Raw genomic sequence first — 23,619 nt, 5'->3', positions numbered from 1 at the left:
TGAGCATGTATGGAATTGTAGTTTATTATTGTTACATTCTAAGCCTTTACCGAAAGGTGCTAACTCAACTCAAGAAAACAACAATTAGATATTATTTTGAATTCTTCACGGTGTTGAAATATGCTTTCATTTGTTATTCGATTGAATTCACACCATTAGCGATGAGTATTGAGATCAATAACCCATTTTTAAAATAGCAGGCGAGCTAGCTAGCTAGAATTAGCCCTTTTTGAGCCGCTTGTGGTTGCTTAGCGACGTGATTGTAGAAGCCGCTAGCACTGCTAGCTGGTAGCCTAGCCGCTTGTCAGAAGGATACACAGAACAAGGACTTCAGAAACAACAATTGGCACAGCAGTGACCGTAATATAAATTATTCATATAAGATAAAGCCGTAGAGATATAAACAAGTTCAGTGGGAGACGGGCATTAGTTTGGATAAGTCTCGTTCACATCCTGACGAAACTTGCAACCATTTAAGGTGAAAAGTATGTGCTGACTGTATACCAAGAATATAACAAAGGTAAGGTAATGACTATATTTATCTTTTCCTCGAATTTTACTTTTTGTGCTTGTATGAGTGGTGTTCATTTTGACGCATATGTGCATTGTTATTAGAAAAAACGTCTTACAATGCCCTGTTTTCATGTTTCTTTAGTAATATAGCATTACACTGTGACATGCTAAACACTGAAATGGAATTACCAAATATGGGGTAATATTTAATAATAGTACTTGTTTTCCTGAAAATTGTGGTGTTACTATCTATAGAGTTAGAAATATCTAAAACAACAAGTCAACATCTGTGGGTGCTTTAACTAAAGAAAGTTTCTAATTTAATATTTAATGTAAGTCCAGTTTACTAGGGAAATAATAACAGCAATTAAAAAGGGGGGTTGGTGTGTGTGTGTGTGTGTGTGTGTGTGTGTGTGTGTGTGTGTGTGTGTGTGTGTGTGTGTGTGTGTCTTCAATGGTTTGGAAGACAAAAGTATTTGGAAATGTCCAGTTTTTTTTAAAAAAAGTTTGTGAATATCACAAAAGACAGAGAAAAAGACAGAGAACTTCAGTTTTGGGTTAACAAAATATTGGTAAATTTGACATAAAAAACTGTTAAATTATGGAAAATATTTTGATGGAAATTCTGAAAAAAAAATACAGAAAATGTCCTGGTAACTTTCTACCAGGATATTTACATTTTTTATTTATTTATTTATTTTTTTACAGAATTTCCATCAGAAGTTTCCTGTAATTTAACAATATTTAATTTCAAATTTTTCCGTAAAAAAACAGGGAAATGTCTTGGTAATTTTCTGCCAGTACGTTTTCTGTTTTTTTACGGAATTTCCGGGAGAATTTTCCCCCCGTAATTTAACAGTTTTCTGTGTTTAAAATTTTAACATATAAAAACTGTTAAATTATGGGGAAAAGCCTGGAGAAAAATCACGCATGCACAGGGAGAAAATGCAAACTCCATGCAGAAAAACCCCGGGCTGAGAATTGAACCCAGGACCTTCTTGCTGCAAGGCAACAGTGTTACCTACGCGACACTGTGGAGCCCCAGAACAAAATGTTTTCTTTTAGTAGTCCTAAGTCAAGACAGTCAATTTCAAGAGTTTTTTTTTTCCTTTTTAAATTTGTTTTAAATTCAGTTTTCAGACCTGAATGTTATATTGTAGCTACCCGGGTAGTGCAATCCCACCTATCAAGTGGAACAGAAGAAGGTTCTTTTTTGGCATCATCATGGACTTTTAGCATCCATCCATCCATCTTCTGTACATCCTTGTTGCTTGTGGGGTCATGAGGGCTGCTGGTGCCTATCTCCAGCTAATGTTCCGGGCGAGAGGCGGGGTAAGGCAACAGCACTATCTACTGCGCCACTATGCAGCCCCAGAACAAAATAGTTCATGTTTTCTTTTAGTAGTCGTCAAGTCAGTCAAGTTCAAGAGTATATTTTTCCATTGATTTGTTTTCAGTTCAGTTCAGTTTTCAGATCTGAATGTTATATTGTAGCTACCCTAATATGTGCAATCCCACCGATCAAGTGGAACAGAAGAAGGTTCTTCTTTGGCATTGTCATGGACACGATGTGAATCCGCTCTTTTGGATCCTGGCTCACCTTTCTTCATGCTTTGTCTCTCAACACACACACACACACACACACACACACACACACACACACACACACACACACACACACACACAAAAGCAACTTGCATAGCAGAAACATCTTTCACTATAATGTCATACAATTCTAAGTCAGCTCAGCGAAAGTTTATCTCCTCACTCTGTGTAGATAAAATTTTGTCTTTTAGCTCAACAAAACATCAGAACATAATATTATTGAATTGACATCAATATCTTTTTTCAGCACTCTTAAATTCCGTACAGTGGAATAAATGACTGACTGTTACTAAATACTTCATCAGTATCAGCATTTCAAAAAGAAAAGGCACAATATTAGCAGAATAGTCTTTGTGAGTTAGCTATAATAAGCATTGCTAATTCACATAAACTTTTTTTTTCTTTTAACATCCATCCATCCATCTTCTGTACATCCTTGTCGCTTATGGGGTCAGGAGGGCTGCTGGTGCCTATCTCCAGCTAACGTTCCGGGCGAGAGGCGATGTACACCCTGGAGAGGTCGCCAGTCTGTCGCAGGGCAACACAAAGACAGAAAGGACAAACAACCATACACACAAACACCTAGGGACAATTTAGAGAATTTGCATCTCCATTAAGCTTGTCAGCAGAGAAGGGCTCTAAAATGTCCTGGTTAACACCTGGACTTTGGACCACCTCAGCCCTGGTGAGGCACTTCTGATGTTCCTGGTTTAGGAGTGGCCTAACACAAGGAATGCAACACTTGTGGAACAGTAAGGCAAAATGGAGACCCACACCTTGTGAATCTCCCCCAACTCTTGATTTATTCATGATCCTCTGAAGGTTGTGATTAGTACAATGTTTGAATTAATAAAATGAGTAGATTAACATGTTTGTCTTGCTTCCCTGTTTACAGGTAAACAAGATAAGTTAGAGAAAGTAGTAATATGAGACAAAATAATGTGTTTTGTCTCATATAACCTACACACAGAACTTTAGAGTTCATTAATCAAATGTCTATTTTCATAATTTCATAGCTTTCAATGCATTCAGTAAAATCCCTTTAAGTCTGTTATTATTCTTTAAGACATGTGACAGCAATGACTGCATTGCTGTGAATGTTACTTGATCTGTTTGACTACAGTGTTTGTTTTCCTCTCCGACAGTCTCCACAGTCAGGTTGACATGTGGGGGATTAGGCATACTTTGTCTTTGTGAAAAAAGGAAATCGTAATAAACCAAGAAACGGCAGCTGGCCGCCTGATAGTATCTGGTGCCAGCTTGCACGTTAGCTTGATCCTTTGTGTTTGTGCAAGTGTGGAAAACTATCGGCATTGTAGGTGTTTTTTTAGAGGTGAGATTTGGAGAGCCAAAAGAAAGTAGAAAGAGGTCATATGTGTGTGATAATATATGTACAAAGTGTAGCAATGGATCATGCACATTCATGTACACCCAGAACCAACATTTACATTCCTGCTCTGAGTGGCAAAGGTCCTTAAAAGCGTTTGACAGCATATCCCCTTTCCACTCCATCTCCTTTTTTTCTTGTTCATCTCTTCAGTTCTATCTCCACTCTCCCCTTTTTATCTCTTCCTATTCTACCCCTCCATTTGTCCTTGTAGAGAGCACCTGAGTGACCCCGTTACACTGGCGCTTGGAGGCAGACAAGGCGGTCGCACCCACCGGCCTCGGTATCGTCCCTTCTTATCTGCCTTCAGTAGACCAAATAGCCCTGACAGACTATCAGCGCTCACAATGAGATTGTAGGGTCCATTGAAACACAAAAGCACACAAAAAAGACACAAGCCCAGCAGATAATTACATTACCGTGACTGTTATCTCTCATTCAGTTTGGCATCTCTTTTCTTCTGACACCACTTCATTTACCTTGTGATGTTCCTGCGACTTAGAAGCATCATGTCCCTGCCTTAGATTAGCTGATGAAGTTGTTGAGATGAGTTTTGTCCCACTGTATCTTCTTCACATTGGGTTTTAGCAAAACCCCACTGTGAACCTGTTTTTTTTAAATTTATCAATAGTTGCAGTAACAATCTTAATTCACTAGGTGTCAGTATGCGGCCAGTTTTAAGCACCCGAACATCACTTTTCCCAACCTTTGGGAAAAGGTGTTTTTTTTTTCTTTCAAGAAGCTTCTGTAGCACTTGTTGCCATAGCAGAAGCACTGTGTTTTAATAAGGGATTATAAGTTGGCGGTTGTCAGTTCAAAGTGTCATACTGAAATTTTATATCTATGACAGAGTAAAGGATTTTAACACTACTTTGCTTTGTTTCACAAAATTATGACTGTTTTTTTTTCAGTACATATAAAACTATTCCACTTCTTTGCTCTATCGAAAAAAGCATAGACATCAGGTCATCACAGATTTATTTAGCTGTAAAGACTATAATGCAAAAAGAAAGCATGGAAAAATGTGTTGGGTATTGCCTTGCTATGATACTCATGTCCCTGCACTTTTCTACTTTTTGTCACACTGCAACCACAAAATCAAATTTCCTAACATAAAATGTTAGGAAATTTGATAAATAGATATTTAAAAAGTGTGCTCTGCATGTGTTCATTTAGCCTTATACACAGTAAAAACTGCTGGGTTAGAAATAACCCAATTCGTAACTATAGTGGACCCCGCTTGCGGTTTAGTCTTGGATTTTCTGTGGAATAGCACCAAATTATTTGCAAAAATAATTTGTGGATTTTTTTCATATTGCACATCAAAAATATTCGAAAGAAAATACAGCTTGGGTGGCTAAATTACCTAGCCGCAATCCTACTTGGCATGGTATTGGCTGGCTATTACAAATCAGCCAATCAAGGAGCAGCATTCATTTCCCCTGGCACTGATTGGCTGTACCCCCAAAAGATTGTTGGCAGAAGACTTTAGACTGCTGGTCACAAAGACCTTGAGAGTCTTGCAACTTTTACATGTGTCCTTTGTCTCAAAATTGAATGACTGAGCTGCATCACTAGCATTGAGCCATGCTCTACAGAGCTCTGCTAATGATGAGCTAATACTGGAGCCAGGTGTGCTGAAGCAGAGACATCTAAACCTTGCAGGAGAGGGCCCTTGAATATTGGAGTTTGAGACCTCTGCTGTAGACTTTAACTTCTGCAGTAGTGAAAAGATGGTTTCCACTCTTTGTATTAATTCATATTAAGGTACATTTTGTGTTTGAATTATTGAAATAAGGAGTTACAGGCATTTTTAGAGGGGATCTCAAGTCTTTATGGATTTCAACTACTCACAATGGTCCCTGACCTCCAGAAGTACCAGTAGTACACTACATACACCTTTAATAGCACCTTCAGAAGTCACCTACTTGTTAAATTGACTCCATATGTGTGTAATTTATTCTCAGTAGAAATCTAGATGTTCTGTGAAGGTCTTTAGAGGTTTTTTAGGACACTAGGGAACAAACAGCCTCATCGAGATCAAGGAACACATCACTATATTCAGAAAAAAACTATCAATTAACACACCACTAGCACACCATCGCAATGGTGACACATGGTGCTGGTGTCATCATGTTGTGGAAAACGGCCTTTCTTCAGCAAGAACAGGAAAGCTGGTCAGAATTGATTGGAACTAATTGTACCTGTTGGAGGCCGAAATATATTTGAGAATGGGCCACAGGTACTCTGTCCAGCAGGACAATGGCATCCAACTAGACTTACAATGAAGTGGTTTAATGAAATCATAGTTGATAGCCCACTCAAAGACCTGACTTTGGAAATGTGGCAATTGAGGAAATGTGGCAAGTCTAGATGGCTTTTAACAGATACTCTCTGTCCAGTCTGACTGAGCAAGAGCCATTTTAAAAATTGAATAGACAAACATTCCAATCTTGAGATGTTTAAAGCAGATGGAGACCCATCCCAAAAGATATGCTGCTGTATTGCTTTAAAACCATGTTTTCATTTCCTTCTTTATGTATTTGGAATTTTGCGTTAGTCTGTCACATAAATTCCAATACAATATGTTAACGTTTGTAACTGGAATGTGGCAGAATGTGAAAAAGTGCTAAGTATTATGAATGCATTCACAAAGCTAACAAAAATAAAAATATTGGAAGTATTTCTTTTCCTGGGTGCAATATTGCACCGGGAACCATACAGGTCTGCTTGAGCAGTTGTTGTCTGTATGGTTTTGGCACCTTCAGGACATGGCCTTGAGGGATGTGAAATGTTTCCTGTCTGGCTTGATGTGCCTGCAGTGTCTGTGATTGAAACCGGAGAATGACTTTGTTTCTAGCCAAGTGCTGGCACGCTGTGTAGGAGAAAAAGAAAAAAAAACAACACTCAATCAGAAAGAACACAGACCTCTGCAAACAGACTAACTAACTTCTTGGCACTGAAGCAGAACTATTCAATTAAATCTCCTGGAGGACACGCACACACACGCACACGCGCACACACTGAGACATCTGAGGTGTGTCTCTTCCTCACTGTTAGCTGCCTTGACTACATCCTGCAAGTCTCTCTTTGCCCCCCACCCTCAAGGGGTGTTTGCATAGGGAAATGGTCCGTGAAATAGGTTTGATGGAATCAAACTCCATATTAAGACAAATACATATTTCATAGCAGCTGATGGACTGATTGACGGGGCGGTGTCTTCATTTCTTCTGTGCGTCACTGCCAAAGAAGATGATTATCGGCAACAGCAATATGAAGACGGATCATGGCCTGGTTTCCTCGAAGAGGAGATGAGTGGTTGACTTGTCATGTTATGACTTTGAATGACTCTTGATGTGAGTAGTCGTGCAGTTTTGTAACAATTCTTTCCCTGACTTTGACCACAAGGGGGCACCAAACTGTCACATGTTGATGCGCAGCAACTGTCCCAACTGAGCACTCTCTCTCCTCTGCTGTTGACAGCATCCCACACACTCCAAACTCACTGAAGGATGACCAAAAATGCAGCAGCAACAAGCCTCCTGAATCTGCAGCCAAATGATGTGGCAGCAAACTTGCAGAGAGTGGAATGTTGTATATGTTTTTTTTCTTTTTTTATCAATGTGACTGTTGTTTTTGCATAACAAGGCTGGCTGACAAACCTTACCCCCCACAACCCACCCATCACTGTTCAATAACTTCAAAACCCAAATCCATCCAACTGGGTCAGCGATGGCAACCTGGTGCCGAAGCTGGCGGTCACAGCCCTCTGCACAGCCATAATGGCCTGTGGCACAACTACGAAAAGGGGGCGGGGAGAGGACGGGTGCGGGGGGTCGTCACGTAACCGACAACATTCCTAGTACTTCCAAGAGGCCGGTCATCTGCAGGTTTACCAGCAGCGCTGCCCGTCTCTGTTTATCTGCACAGTCTAAAAGGAAAAGAATGTTTTCCCCCCACAACACGGCTGTGTGGGGATTAAAGCCCATTCTGAGTGGCCCCGGGTCGTGCAGCAGATGTTAGCCAGGATAGCACTCGTTACCGTGCCAACGGTGAGCCTGCAGGATTGGCCCGACCAGACAACTCTAAGCCTATACATGTAAGGGAGAGGATGGGGAAGCTGTGGATAAAAGGAGGGCCCAATGTACGTTAAAGAGAATGTTGGTGGGAATTACTTCACGGTGTTCGTTCCTGAGGCTACCTGCATCCCATCTGGGATTTGCATCATCACCACACACCTTAAACATACTGTATGTGGTTTCTTTAGGTTGCTTATCTCTAATTTTGGAGTGTTTTTCTTAAAAACAAACCCTCCAGCTTTTTAAAAATGTATTCAGTGAGAGAACATAAACATTTTATTAAGAAATTTCAGCTGCACTGCAGTCAAAAGTGATGTAATAGCTATGCTGTACCAGAATTTGGCAATGATGTTGACATTAACAACATTAAAACTCAAAAGAAGTCCTGAGTGAGGCTAACCAGCTCTTTGCTAGTGGTTCTTCCATAACCTGTGGTTAGTGGTTATCCCGTCAGAACCTCAATGTCCGAAACCACACACAAAAAAGGCACACAGAGTAAAAAACTGGGTCCAAATGACTATCTCTTAAGACTGCAGGAGCGTTGATCCTCAGCTATACAATTCCATATGGACACATCACAAATACCTCCAAAAACTTTCATTTTAGCTGGATAGCTGAATTTTATTACTTAGTCAAAGTTACTCTGAGTGGATGCCACCCCCACGTTGGACTGTTTTGCATCAGAGTGTTTTGAATGTAAGACACCAAACTCAAATCAAACCTTTTGTTCAAGCAAGAAACCAGAAAAGTAGTCTTTGGAGCTGTGGATGGTTAAATAATTGTTTTGCATGGTATGCTATGCTAACTGAGTCTTTCCTAGACCTCCTATTGTTTTTTACCTTTTAGACCTGTGTTTAAGCTTCATGCATTAACAACCTGATTCTGAGTTTGAATTGAAGAACTTCCAGACATCTACAGGACTAGTCCTGTTCTGTGTCCAGATTTATCTCTGAACCAACGAGTGAGCCACATAGCTTGTGAGTAGCCACTACTATCACACATGCCAGATATAAATGTGATCTTTTACCTTTTGTCCCGCGTGAATTCTGATGTGAATATTGTGGATTCTGTAGAAAACAGTTTGTCACTTTAAAGCTTACATTTTTCTTGACCAATTTTCCATTCTCTCTTCTTAGATGAGAAAAATGTGTTAAATATCTGAAATAGTCACCCATAAATAGTTATTCTTGAGATCTTAGGACTCTTATTGGCTTTAATGTTAGAAATAGCTGCTATTTCATTCTTGTCTGACAAGACAAGACTTGACCCAGCTTATATTATTTCAGAGCCCAGCTATTGTCCTGAGCACTGAGTAAAAATCACCGTTGTATATTTTAGGGCTGATCACCAAGGTGACTCTCTATATAGTGAAATAGGAAGTTCTTAAAAGCAAACAGAGCTCAACACAGCAGACACTGAAAGTTTTTTGTTTGTTCAGTTCCATAATGGCATTACTCTGAGGACAAGTGTTGGACAGAGCAGGGCAGTTTCACGCATGGCTGCATGTTTGGGCTCTCTGACAGGTGGAGAATAGCCAGATGTGTGTTTGTTTGCTTGAGTGCATGTGCTTTAACATGTGCATTGTTGCTGTATTTCAGCTGTTTTCAAATGTCAGCAGGAGTCTAATTGACTCCTTTAATGCAGGTAACAAGAAGAATTTTGCTTAAATTTTCCTAAATGGACACTGCCTACCTCCAAAACTGACTCTCTTTGTAAGTGTTGTGACTGAAATAAAGCATAATTTCTTTGGAAAAAATAAGTAAGAATGAGTACGCCATGCAACTATGATAACTAAAAAACCCAATGTTAATCAGGGGACTAGGGAGAGCAAGGAATTGTGTTTTTTCTTATATTGTTGAAATCAATATCTTTAATGTTATGTCAATTTTTATTTTAATATAAGCCCTAGAATGTTCTAAGTTATGGAGTGATGCAAAAAGTCTTCAGCATTTGCTTCTTGAACACATTGTCAGCCAGTCCTTGTAGTAAATTTCACTGAAGATCAGTTGCAACAAGGATTGCAGTTTCAAGGTTTTTATTGTATCTCTCATATCATTGCATGGTGGTCAATTCAAATTCAAAAATACTTTATTGATCCCAAATGGAAATTAAATGTAACTTATATTAATTCAAATTCTTTAAAGAGTTATTGTAGATAGTGTTGGCTGTTGGCAGGAAAGATTGACTCCCATTACATTCATTACAGTGAATGTAATGCGAGTTTGTGAATGTAAAATCACGCAACTGCGAATCTCCTTTACAGATATTATTATTATTCACAGTATCCAACTCAATCAAGTGAGAGCATGAGGCTATATGAGCTTTATTGTCACGCCGCTAAGATTGATGATCCAAAGAAAGCTGTATAAGTTAGCAGCACTGACATTAGCACAATGATGTCAGGCACTGCCCCATATCCAATATTTGGTAGAGCTCTGGGTTGCAGTTGCAGCTCATCCATCCATCCATCCATCCATCCATCCATCCATCCATCCATCCATCCATCCATCCATCCATCCATCCATCCATCCATCCATCCATCCATCCATNCATCCATCCATCCATCCATCCATCCATCCATCCATCCATCCATCCATCCATCCATCCATCCATCCATCCATCCATCCATCCATCCATCCATCCATACTTATTTCACTCCCTTCTTCACTGCCCTTCTATTCTTCCTTGTGTCCTACCTCCCTTCTGCTACTTTCTTTTTGTTCTACTTTTCTTTCAATTTACTTTTTTGTCTTTCATCTTTTTTTCTCTCCCGTGTCCTTTCTTCCACTACTTTCTGGTTTTGGTCAAGTTCCATACTTAAATTCTGTCTTGATTTTCTGTATTTTATGTTTATTTAAAATGAATGCTAAGCGCTGAGAGCTCTTGAAGTTTGCCTGAAAAAATATGGACTCTTTTGATAAGGAATGTGTAGGTGCCCTAACTTTTGTCCTTAATCACAAACGTGAGACTTTACAGGGATCGTTTTGCATCACCATGAAGGCAGAAGTGCTAAAGAAAGATTATCCCAACTACTGATTTTCTTTGTTTTTGTTGGTTTTAAAAATATTCTTGTTTGTTCATTTTCAGGGTCTAATTTCTATAGTTCAATGATTGCATTTAATATGTTTGATTGCTTGGCTCTGCAGTGGTGAAATATGAGAAATATAAACCTGATGAATTCAGGAAGAGCAGAGAGTAGCCAAAAAAAGTTTTATTAGCACCATTATCCATCTCTGAGGTCACATCGTAGGGAACAAACTTCTTGGTTTGAGTAAGATCGATCAGCAAGCACTCTGTGCCACGTCAACCTGTCAGAGAGACAGATGGGCAGAAGGAGTTCTTGCCCACAGAGAAGTGTTCGAGGTGTCACGGTGTCGTTTGGGAGATGACAGACAGTGTATGTGTGAGTGTGTGACGGCTAAATAAGACCGCTGAGAGGTTTCGCGGACGTTCAGCCTGACCTTTCATTTTACCAGACTGCATTTCACTGTGTGCATCTGACAACAACTTTAAAGGACTTCTTCTTCCTGACCTCTTGATGGATCTGTGTGTATGTAGCTGAAGGTGGATATTGGTTCTCAATCGCCCAGGAAGTCTTTAAGAAATTTTTTTCATCGTTGTTGTTTTTCTGTTAGCCTTTATTCTCAGGGCTCCTCATCTTGCATATTTTAGATGTCTCTGCTTCACTATGTGTTTTCCTCCTTAGCATGTCATGAAATCTTGCTGTAGCCTGTTAATCATCCTTACATTTAAGTAAGGAGTGGGGCAGCCAAAGCATTTTCAGGTGTTTAAATGGCCTTATCAAATCTGAGTTTAGTCACAGTACATAGAGAATTATATGGGAGTATTTGAAAGTTAATGTATCTAACCACTGCTCAAACTAGTTTATGAAGAACGGTTAAAAATGTCATTTTCTAGATGTGAAAAGCTAGACGAGATTTATCCCAAATGTAAATACAAAGGCACAGCACAGTTTTCAAGATTTATTGAAGACAACTTAAGAAAACCATGTATAATTTTACTTCCACTAACAATTATGCAATACTTTGTTGTGCCATCACACAAAATTTCAATGTAGTGCATAAAACATTGTGGTTGTAATTTGACAAAATGTGGAAAAAGTATACCTTTCGAATGCCTTATGGTATTATGTATATTATGGTAATAATAAAAGTACATGAAAAACTATTATACACAAACAGGCACAGTACAGTTGAACCGAGATAAACGTTGACCTTTTTTTTCTCCACACTTTGAGTAAAGTCTACAACGTGGGTGTTTCAGGCTTGCAAACAACTCTGAGTGAATGATAACTATGTTTATGTTGATTGTGTAAACCCTCAACTGTTTGCTCACAAGTTTGCCATTCTGTGTTTACAATGAATTTGCGCTAACTCTACAGAAAATTTGTTTCAAGTAGTGACAAATGGTTTCCGGACAAGAGTCTCAGGGTGGAAGAAGTTGGAATGTATATATGGCTAATGTCAAAGTCAATGTCAAATTTATTTATACAGCAATTTCAAAATAATAGATGATGAGGAAAATAAAATAATTTTTTAATCATTTATAATTTATTATTGATATTGCATTTAATTTATCAGCTTTTATGTTTAGAATTATTTTTTTTCTTTTGTCTTTTAGACATTATTGAAGTACACTAGATTGCTGTTTGTATTTGTGTTTATAGAGGCCACATTTCTATAAATTGCTTATTAAATATTTTAAGGGAAAATTCAGAAAAAAATTGTGTTCAAGGAAAATCCCTGTTGTTCAAGAGCAACTGTTTTTCCTCGGTAAACAATCATTTTAGTTTATGGTGATTTTTAGTATTCATAAAAATAATCATGATGGATTTTTAAGCCTTATATTTACCACAGTAGCACACAGAAAGGTTCAGTCTCGCCACAGATAACAGAAGCTTTTGTTCTCCATTTATTTGAATGATTTATTTTAGAATTTAAATATAGCATAAGAAATGTAAGCTTTGTATAGACTTTGTTGCATGTCTGGACAGACCCATTTCTATATTTGTTGTGGTGTGTATATGACAGTTTGTTTAGTATTTATACCAGTGTTTGTCAGAAGGTGAGGGGCAAACAACAGGCCACCAAGTCAGTCTATAAGAAGAAAATCTCCAACAACATAAACAAAACCACAGTCATGAGTCTCCTTTGGCGTGACGAGGTCAAACCCCTAACTCCTTGAAGTCAGGCGGCAATTGTGCTGCTGGTTTGGAAGTATTGTCTTTCCTGGCTGTGGGTTGTGCTGCAGGGTGGATACTCACTTTTAGTGAAACACTTCTCTAGATTAGGCCTATTAGTTGAGCAGTTAATCATTGCTGTTTAAATTAAAATACAGAAATTAAATAGCCAATATTATAGAGACCTAATCAAGACCTTACAGCAGTTTTCCCACTGAACATCTCTTTCACTAAATTCCACTCGCTCTCAGTTATTTCTAAAGGTCTCTGTTTGTGTTTCTGCTTCAGGCATTGGGTAAATACCTTTAGTAGAGTCGCTGAGGTATTTACCCCCTTCCCACCTTCTTTTACCCATTACCTCCTCTAATGACGTTTACACATCTGCTTAGAAGGAGGATCCACTCATCTTTCTGTCTCTCTCTGTCTGTCTTCTTTAGAGACCTTTTGCAGTGCAAGAAAAAAAAACTAAGGGAACAGATTTGCATCTTTTACTCTCTTTTCAGCACTGCGTTTTAGAATTGCATGTACAGTACCTTGCAAAAATCTTCCTACTCCTTAAGGTTTTTCTCATAATGTTACAATTACTTTACAACCAATAAATCAACAGAAACTAGTATATAACCAACAAACAGAAGAAGATGACTCAGGGACTTGAAAATCTTTTACAAATACATATCTGAAAGCTGTAACATTCAACTCCCCTGAAAAAATACTTTGTACTTGTCCTTTTTTTTTCTTCAAATCAGCTCAAACTCTGTTATATTGGATGAGGAACATCAGTGAACAAAAAAAATTAGGTGTTGTCCAAGATTCTTCATTAGATTCTGGTCTGACCTTTGACTGTAACCAAAGGTCAGCCACTATAACCAATGAAAATGCTTTGACCCACACCATTCAGCTCTGGCTGTATTTAGGGTGGTGTTTTCTGGGACAAATGGGACTACTACTTCCTTTTCTTTCCGACAACAATGGCTTTTTTCTTGCCAGATTTGAAGAATGTACAACTAATATCTCTCCTCTTGACAGACTCTTCCACCTGAGCTATACCTTTGCAGCTATTTAGTAATTAGATGAGTACTTAAAGCAACTGATTGCACTGGAAATTAAAAATAAAGGGAGCCGGAAAGAATAAATGCCACATTTGGAATTTAGTACCAATCATATAAAATTGTATGGATTGGTGTCCTCAAGTTCTTATGATTCTCCTGCCACAGTCACTTTTGTAGAGCCACTGAAACGTTATGCTAATTGTAATTTTTACAAGGAAAAAATTTAATAAAGCCTCAGTCTGACGTAATTTTCTTCTTTGCTGAAATATTAGTTGTTGCCTCACACTTCATGTTTGCAGATGACTTGCTTGTGTTCTTTTGACTTATCCTTAGTGAGCCAAAAAAAGTAACTTGATCATTATCTCTAAAGAGTTTCCCCTGAACTTTTCAACTCCTCACCTTCCCATGTCTTTTTTTTTTTACTTAAGTTAATGCTTCCGGTGTTTTTTAGTTCCTTCTACACACACAGGTATTCAGACATTCTCCACTGACACGCACATTCTCTCTTGACACTGACGCTGCCTAGCAGTCATGTCATCTGGCTTTATTTTTCTGCTGACTGAAGTTCACTGCAAAAGACATAGAGATGTACACATGTGGACATGGATACAAAGACGACTGTACCTGTCATCTGTGTTGAATAGAATTACCTTTGCCTCATTTTGTTCTGTGTGTCCATCACCTCTATTCTCTCTGGGCTGATGACTCAGTGGGCTCCAGTGGGACTTCGTATGTCGGTGTGAATGAAAGGTTTTCGGCCTGCTGCTTGGCGCCACTTTGCCCGCCCTTTCTTCGTCTCTGCCAAGCACTCTTTCTTTTAATGAGACAGTTCAGGTTCTCTGTACTCGCTCCTGGGCTAAGGTTCGTGTTGTGTGTATCCGTGTCCACGTGTAAGTGTGCGCACCGCTGCAAGGCTTTTTCAACTCTTCCACTATGAAAAAGCGGGTCTTCACAGCGGGTCGAGTTCTGCGTTGCCTCAGGTCCTCTAGAAAACCACTGAAGTAGAGCGACTTAAAGAAAGACCGACAGTTGGGATGAAAAGAAAAAGAACTTGACCTGAACATGTCCCAGAGGACCCATTAGTGACACTTAGGAAGGGGTTTTTCCTCTAAACTGATTCCAGTGCCAGTTCAGATGTAGCTCTAGGTAAAAATAATTTCTTAATGTTTTCACCACCAAACCTCTGACTGCTACACAACTCTTCTCTGAGCTTAGATAACTAAACATCCTCCTCAATGTCAATTGTCCCTTGAATGGGACTTTCATTGTTGTGACAACATTTTTAGTTGAATTTGCACGGAGGTCTTTTCTTTCAGTCAGTTGTATCTAGTCTAAGCCTTCAATTTATACATTTGTCTTTTAAGTACTTGGTGTCATTATTTTGTTTCATTCTTTAAGAAATGTTGTGTTCGGATTTGTTCACTTCAATTTACGCTTATAGATTTGGTCTGTCCATTTGTATATAAAGGTAGACATATAGATGCCCTAAGCTGTTTGTCTCTCCTGCATATGTGCTTAGTTTATACATGAGTTTGTATATTTTTCACTTAACAGATAAGAGTGTCAGTCTTAAGTTTGTTTACTGCATGCAGTCTGTTACTGAAACATGGTAAAAGCACCAGTTTGCTTCAGAATGGTACATATTGACTTGTAGAGTTAGTTGTCCTACCCACCAATATGTCCGCACAATTTGTTGTTTTCGCAGCGTCACTTAAGAAAAAAAAGTTAGGCGCATCAGGGCAACCAGCACAAAAAGTTAGTCTTTGTCTGTGTTTTACTTGGTGACAAAATTCCTTAAATAAATGGCATTTTCAGTAACAGTTTCAGTATTTGGACAGCCTTCATCGCTGTAATGTAATTGTCCTTCCAATTTGGCCTTTGAAGGAGGCAGCCCCTGAACAACTTGGACACACCCAATACTTTATATAATTCACCATAATTTCACAATAAAATTTAATTGCCTTTGAGGATAAACAAATTGTGTTGAGTTGAACAGCAAACTACCTGCTTAGTTTTAGAGGAAAAAATGACTTCCTCCTTATCGTTTTCTTGTTTTTTTATGTTAGCGCTTTTAAGATTAGAGACTTACGGTATTTATCTTAACTCATACCAGGCAACTCTCCCAGGTTTCTTCTTGCTAGAGCTTTGACTAACAATATTTTAATAATTGATTAATTTATCAATTATTCTGACAATTAATTGACTAATTGGATTTTAAAAATTTGCACAGATTTTCATTTAACCACTTAAATCTTTTTGCACAATATTAGAAATACATTAAAATATGCAAGTAGGGGTGCTGTGGTGGCGCAGGGGCAAAAGCACAACCCATGTATTGAGGCCTTAGTCCTCATTCTGGTGGTTGCAGGTTCGATTCCCAGCCTGGTGACATTTGCCGCATGTCTTCCCATAACCCTCCTTCCTGTCAAACTACCTTCAAATAAAGGCCACTAGAGCCAACAAAACCTTAAATATATATATATACAAATAATTCAGTTTCCTTTTTATGGAAGAAAATAAAAAATGTTTTGCCTAAAATGCATTCCTTTAGTAAATCTGCACCATGTGAAGATAAAACTATGCCACTTGAGGAGTTCTGGCTTAAACATATTACAGACAATTTGTTTTTATCTTAAATGCAAAATGAATATATTTTTTTATGGTTTTGGGTTTAACAGTACTCTGAATATGTTGGGAGGGGGGGGGGGTTCAGTAAATAGCCTTTTTAGAGTCTGAATACTCCAATTAACGATTAATTGATTATTTATAGTTATTAAATATTTCAATTACTACTTCATGCACTAAAATGTTTTTATTATTTTGTAAAATGCTTTGTTATGGTGTGATTGAGAAGCAGCATTTAAAGATATACAAAAGCATGGACAGATGGTTCCATTCTCATCTGGGGTTTCTATGGAGACCAACTGTAAACAAACACTTTCAGACAACTGTCAGATACAACACCTGCTCATCAGAGGTGAGACAGAAGAAAACTGCTAAAGTTATGGAGGAGAAAAACAACAACCCTGTCAAGAATCCTCCCTTACCTTCTTACAAATTAGCCAAGCTGCTGCACGACTCTGAGAATGAGAAGAAGGTGCTGGCGTCACAAGTTGAGGATCTGAAGGTTCAGCTTCAAACTGCCAAGACTCACATTGAGAACAACAAAGAAACGACCGGCAAGCTCGCTGCCAAGCTGCAGGCGCAGAGAACGGAGATGGAGCACCTCCACCTGCAGATCAGAAAGATTGACAAAGCTCTCCAGAATGCCAGAGGAGATTGTGACTCAACCCAGCAACGAGGTAACCGCAAGAATCACACGATGCCATCAGGGAGACGCAGCAACTTAAAGATGTTCAGTGAGCCACAAGACATGTTGATGAAAGAACTGAATGACAGCAGAGATCAGTTCAAGGAGTTTCTAGAGAGCAGAGCCCACATTGAGCAAGCAAAATTGCAAGAGATCCAGAAGATCTTAAGCAACATTAACGTACTAAGAGACTTGGAAGACTTAAAAGTCGCCTGCAAGGCAGAGAAAGAAAAGAACCTTGCTCTTCAACAAGAACTAGAGCATATTCAAGCGCATCTCAGGCAAGAGGACAGATTTCACGCACAACGGGCATTAGCAGATCTGTTTCTCATCCGAGAGCTGAGGGCCGTCATAGAGGAGCAGCAGAACAATGTCCACGAGATGAGGCCGCTGCTTAGCACCACCGAAGACATGGAGGCACTGACCCTCGGAGAGGACACGCTGGAGCTGCTGGAGCAGAGTTTGAAGGCTGCGGAGGAGGAAAACGACCCCACGTCTGACTCGCAGGGCTCCAAGCTTCAGGCAGATTCCAGTACCTCGGACGAACTTCAGGCAAAAAACAAGAAGCCGTTGAGGAAAACCTTCCACCGCTTCCTGGGATGGAAAAAGTCCAAGAAGGTTTTGATGAAGCCCAAATCCAGCGGAGACAGCATCTCCAGCTTAAATATCTGCTATTAAAAACCAGCATTTTTATTCTCTTTGTTTTCTTATAGTTATTTTAGTTGGAGCTACTTATCTTATAAGCAGAACATTTCTCAGGTATTGCATGTTCTTGGCAGTAGTGTTCACTTAGCCTAAATCAGGCTAGGTGTTTAATCACTCCACTTACAGGAAATGATAGCGTTCATTTAAATTTATTATTTTTCTAAGATACATCTGGATTTTTAGTGCAGTCTGTGATTTTTTTAATAGGATATAGGTCAGGAATTTAATGGAGTCACTCAGGAAGCGTAAAAAGACTTCCAAAATTGTTTGATGTTCATTGTCATTTTAAAGCAAATAATTAAGTTCCAGTTTACATTGCCTGAGCCAAACACTTTTATCTCATAAAAGGAAATTGGTCAAAAGGAAAACAACATTTAACATACCAGTTGATTGTGGAGTACCAGTGTCACACCCAACAGTGAAGCCAGGTTAACATTTACATGAATTTATACACATAAGTTGTGTATACATTTTATGGGACAAAATAATCCCATAGAATTGACTATGGGGCAAAATAATCAACTGTTTGGTCTCAATTAGAAGAAATATGTTTTATGCAAAAAATTGGAGTATGTTACAACAGTTGTTGAGTGTAGCTAAGAGAAAGCTTTAAATAAATCGACCTGTTTTTTTCTAGTTTATAGTAGGATTTTTGTCCCACTGAACAGAGGGAGAAAGAAAACAAAGACAATTCAAAGTTTAAATATGTGTTAACAGGCTTATCAGAGACAAGAAAGTAAATAACTGACAAAATGTAAAGGTTGGAGACTTAAGTCTGGGAAGAAAAGTATCAAATCTACCTGGAGCCAGGAAGGTGAGGGAATGACAATGCGTTTGAAGCCTGGTGAAGGTTTGTGGGTGTGCTGCAGGGTGAGTGTGACTGCCAAAAGCCTGTGACAGCCTGGTGTCAGTCACCTTATGGCAGCTCTCTAACCCGGGAATTTATCGCATCGCTCTCGTTGCTGTGATGTGGTCACTCCATCGCCCGAAAGCAAGGCCTCGGACATGTGTGACCGGTGTTTGCGCCGCTCAGGCAACGTCTGCGCATTTCTGCATTCAAGGCCAGAAATGCTTACTGGTGAGAGGAGATTCTTGAGATTTCAGCCTGCTTCCATCCTTTTCCCTCTCAGTGTTCTAATAGATCTTTTCATAATCATAAAATTTTAACTGCTTTTGTGAATACTTTCCTTCTGATGTTAATGAGTTTCTGTGGACCAGTGTGATAACCCTGAATACCACAGTTTCACAGTACCACAGTATTCATATAAAATTTCAAAACAAAAATGTCTAATATAGCCTAAAGATATTCCTATTGGGACTTTGATTAACAATTATTTTAGAAATCTACAGATTTTTCTATCTATTAATCTATTAATCAGTCAATTAATCTGATGAATTCAAATTCAAAAATACGTTCATCCTCAAACACACATCCTGACAACATGATTATTTGTAGCTAAGGATACTTCTGCAGCTAAAGAGGTTTTTCTAACATTAAAATGTGACAAGCTCAAACCTTTCTTTTTGACTTAACATCAACACAGTGTAAGTCGATTTGTTGACTATGGATTAAGTGATTAACAATTGGATAGCAAACAGAGCTAAAGGAGAATTTTTCAGAATTTGAATCTGATTAAGCTGAAACTATGCAGCTTGAGGAGTTCTGGGTTTGTTAGATGCAAAATGCATTTTTTTGCAAAGTATTAACTTAATTTCTAATTGAGTAAAATTTCCTTTTTTGGGTCTTTAGTTAACAATTACTCAATTACTTAATTGACTGATGATTAATCAATTACTAAATTAGTTGACAATTAATTGATTCATCACGATTATTCCTGATTAACACAATCTTCTTGTTTGATGAGGTTCACACTGCAGATGAGAAAAGCCTGCATCCAAATATCTCTCTTCCAAATACATTAAATGGTGAAAATCTGCCTGAAATGGTTTTAAAAAGTCTGAAAATTTGCAAGTTAAAAATGATTTAAAATAGTACAGGACCCCTATATATTAGTTTTATATAGAAACACATGTCCAGTCACTCTTTTTTAAAAAGGTCCCTTCTCTTTCTAGGTTTCGCAGAAACACCAACAGCAGCAGATGTTCTCACACTCAGTATTCACCCAGAGGGGACGGAGATAGGAGAGCAGAGAAAGAGATGCAAAGAGCAGACAAGGTCACAGTTCCTGTGGACTGTCTTTGAAAACGAAGGCAAGTGTACCCTCCCCTCCTCCTCCTGTCCTTTGATGTTAAAGCAGTCTCTTTAGTACTCCAAAGACGGTATACAATAACCTCAACCCCCTCCAACCCTTCACCCAGCCCCTCTGCGCACTGTTTGTACACGCACAGGTAACCCGGAGCAACTCCAGCCAGAAATCTGAATAAAGTGTGGCAGCTCTCCAGGACCGCTGCAACACGCTGGGTGTGTTTATTTGTACATCATGCTGTGTCTGGCAGGAAAAAAATAATCGGATCTATCATTGAGGTGACAAAAGGTTGAATTGGAAGAACAGCTGCTGTTTTAGAAGCATAATACTGTACATAAGGTATATAATTAAAGAAACAAACCATTTTAGGAGCTTAAAGGGGCAGTATTATGTAAAAATGAACTTTTTGAGCTTTCCATCATGTTATCCTCATCAAAACATACTTGTGTTGCCTTGATTGTTTTATGCGTGTTTGAGAAAATCTTTAATTTCCATGGCAACCATTCAGCTGTGCAAAACGCAAGGGTGAACCAAGCGCCGCCTTTGAGGCGCAGCTCTTTCTTGCAGCTGCAGTTTTTAAGCTTCCAAGCTTTTGCCTCACAGAGCACCCCTCAGCTATTTCAGACTATCCAGCAGCAATGACCAAACACCTCATGGAACGGCACATCTGTTGAGCTTATTAAGTAAGCTACTTCTCAGTGAAACTCTGGTAAAAATGTCATGAACATTCACAAAACCTAAAAGCAGACATATAGCATGATACCTGACACTGCCACCACAGTAGCTAAGCTGTTAGAGTGATGTCTTGTAGTTTTTTTTCTAATTGTAGTCTTATGCTTTGTTCTTGTTCTCATAATATTGGCAGAATATCCCACTAATTTATGGTTTCAAGGGTTTTATTTACTTATATATTCAATAGTGAAATGTAATTTATTTCAATAATTGCTTCTACTTTCTTTGTTTTGCACATATCGTGCACAATTGTGAACACCAGAAAGTTCAACAAACAAATCAAATCAAACCTAGTAAACCATAGAAGTTGAAAACTGGTAATTGTAAAATAAATAAATACTTTTTTTGAACTGACCACAAAACTAAGGACATGTCCGAATTAGAGATTTGTTAAAAATAAAAAGGCCATTGGAAACTCAAAAAACAAATCAAGTAATTGTTGAATACATTGGGAGGACACACCAAGGCATATCTGTAGATGTTGAAATGATTAGCTATAAAGTTGCAGAATTTATTGCAGTATTTCAGGTGCTAAGTACAAACATATTTTCATTTTGATATGAAAGGAAGTGCAGGATATAAAGAAATGCTGAATTGTTGGGGTGATTTTGAGGACTTTACCTATTATATTGTGTCTGTGCTCAATCAGGTAAGAGTTACAAGCCACCTTAGACAAGTTTGGTGTTCATGCTCTGCTTGGCCCTTTTACTGAAACAGGCTTGGCCATTTGTGTTCCCATCAAGATATTCAGGTCTGATTGTGTTCGGACTGCCCCGACTCACTCTCCATCTTTTATTTGCCTGCTGTCCCCTGCTGCAGACTCTGGTTACACTCCTCCTTCAGATGGCGTTCTGCCTGGCTGAGCTGCACTTATGGTCCACGAAGAACTCGCTCCAAGTTAAAGGTGCCACTTATCACCATGTCCAATCTTCCTACCTATAGACAATGAGAGACTCCTATAAAGTGTCTCATTGTCTCTTTTCTTCTTCAACCCACTTGGTCTTGTTCTGGCAGTTCCTGTCAACACTCACTTTTGTTTTGACACATTGTACGCACTTATTATCTACTTCAGCAATCTGACACTGACTCTTGCTCTATGTAATTCACTTTCTTGTCTGATTATTGCTGTATGATGAACAGTTTTTACCTACATAAAATTGTATTTATAATTGTAATTAACTCGGTAAACACATTACCGATTTCGTTTTTTTACACAAACCGTACATGTTCAGTACTAGTACTGAGAAAAAAATTAATGTCTGACCAAGTGGTGTATTATTGCTGGTGACAGTAGAACCACATGGAGGAGGCGGAGGAGGTTGATTTTTCTTCTCACAGATCATCTGTCTCACACTATACTTTGATGATATATTGGCAGTGTTAACAAATATGTAAAAGACATTATTTTTTTAATGAAAAGTTACATACTCCAGCTCTGAATTTGACTAAATGCAACATTTGCCGCAGAAACTCTTTAAGTAGGAATAAATATTAAAAAAAATATTTTTCTAAAAATATTTTTCATATATACATCTACTGATATCAATAGATTTTTTTTTCATTTTAACCCGAAAATTTTATTTACAAAATTTGATGTTGAGCCTCTTAAAGAGGCCACAGAAACAAAAATAGGCAACTTATGAACATCTTTCACTGGTTGCTGTTGGAGAAAAATAAAATTAACCCAGGAACTTCTCTATCTGTGATAAGCTTCATGTTTTTATTTTTATTTTTTATGAAAGCAATAGAAAACTGCCAGTCTTCTTTTCCACCTGACAGTTTTAGTTGGATTTTTTTGGCAGTTTTTATGCGATACTCTGCTAACCACCTATCAGTCCATCTCTTATGTCAAACGGAAATTCTCTTTTTTTCTTGATTTCACCTTGCTGCTATTTTGTCTTGTCTTTCACAGTCTGCTGAGCTTTCGGCAAAGATAGTGTCTCTCAGAGGTTGTCTGTGTGGAAATATGTGTGTCTATGCACCTATGTATCTATGAAAGGCTCTATATCTTAGATGATGGTGACATGTCCCTATTTGTTTGTTTTTCCTGCTGTGTTTTGTGTGCTATCTTGGAAAAATATGGAGAAAAAAAAGACCTGGTCGCCAGAGTGTGACCCTCACCATCTTTACTTTCCTCATGTCCACCTAAAAACAAAAAATATGGATTGAAAAAGTATCTTGTTGCTTTGCTTTAATGCTGTGTTCTTCATCCACAGCTTTGGTTTGTTGCACAGAGAGATTAAACAACAACAATTCACACATTATCCTGATTTTTAACAAGGATCCTGAAATCTAGTATACGCTCACTATTCATCACAAGAACACATCAACAGAGACCCCCCAATCTCAAACATGCGACAGACATTTTATCTTTCATCTCCTCATGGTTAGACCCAAATCACACCTTATATATATATACAGTGGGGCAAAAAAGTATTTAGTCAGCCACCAATTGTGCAAGTTCTCCCACTTAAAAAGATGAGAGAGGCCTGTAATTTTCATCATACATGTACCTGAGAGACAAAAGGAGAAAAAAAAATCCAGAAAATCACATTTTCTGATTTTTAAAGAATTTATTGGCACTGTATGGTGGAAAATAAGTATTTGGTCAGCTACAAACAAGCAAGATTTCAGGCTCTTACAGCCGTGTAACTTCTTCTGTAAGAGGCTCCTCTGTCCTCCACTTGTTACCTGTATTAATGGCACCTATTTGAACTCGTTATCAGTATAAAACACACCTGTCCACAACCTCAAACAATCACACTCTAAACTCCACCATAGCCAAAACTAGAGAGCTGTCAAAGGACACCCGAAACAAAATTATAAACCTGC

General features: G+C 38.5%; 1 protein-coding gene across 3 annotated transcripts in view; it reads left to right on the top strand.

Moving 5' to 3' along the window:
* Window positions 1-58: 58 nt before the first annotated feature.
* Window positions 59-23,619, top strand: part of wdpcp (WD repeat containing planar cell polarity effector) — an 87,016-nt gene continuing 63,455 nt past the window's right edge. The window contains exons 1-3 of one of the 3 annotated variants that reach the window (XM_008428892.2): window positions 59-520; window positions 19,922-20,059; window positions 21,607-21,691. In XM_008428892.2, coding sequence (XP_008427114.1) covers window positions 21,631-21,691 — 61 coding nt within the window. In that variant the 5' untranslated portion in view covers window positions 59-520; window positions 19,922-20,059; window positions 21,607-21,630. Of the gene's footprint in view, window positions 521-19,921; window positions 20,060-20,191; window positions 20,271-20,658; window positions 20,739-21,606; window positions 21,692-23,619 lie in introns of those variants that run through there. The other 2 variants (XM_017309196.1, XM_017309197.1) reach the window with 2 other exon arrangements.

This window comes from Poecilia reticulata, linkage group LG15 (assembly GCF_000633615.1).
Source record: "Poecilia reticulata strain Guanapo linkage group LG15, Guppy_female_1.0+MT, whole genome shotgun sequence".
Lineage (NCBI taxonomy): Eukaryota > Metazoa > Chordata > Actinopteri > Cyprinodontiformes > Poeciliidae > Poecilia > Poecilia reticulata.
Note: the sequence above shows the minus strand (reverse complement) of the source record. Positions and strands in the feature narration are given on the sequence as shown.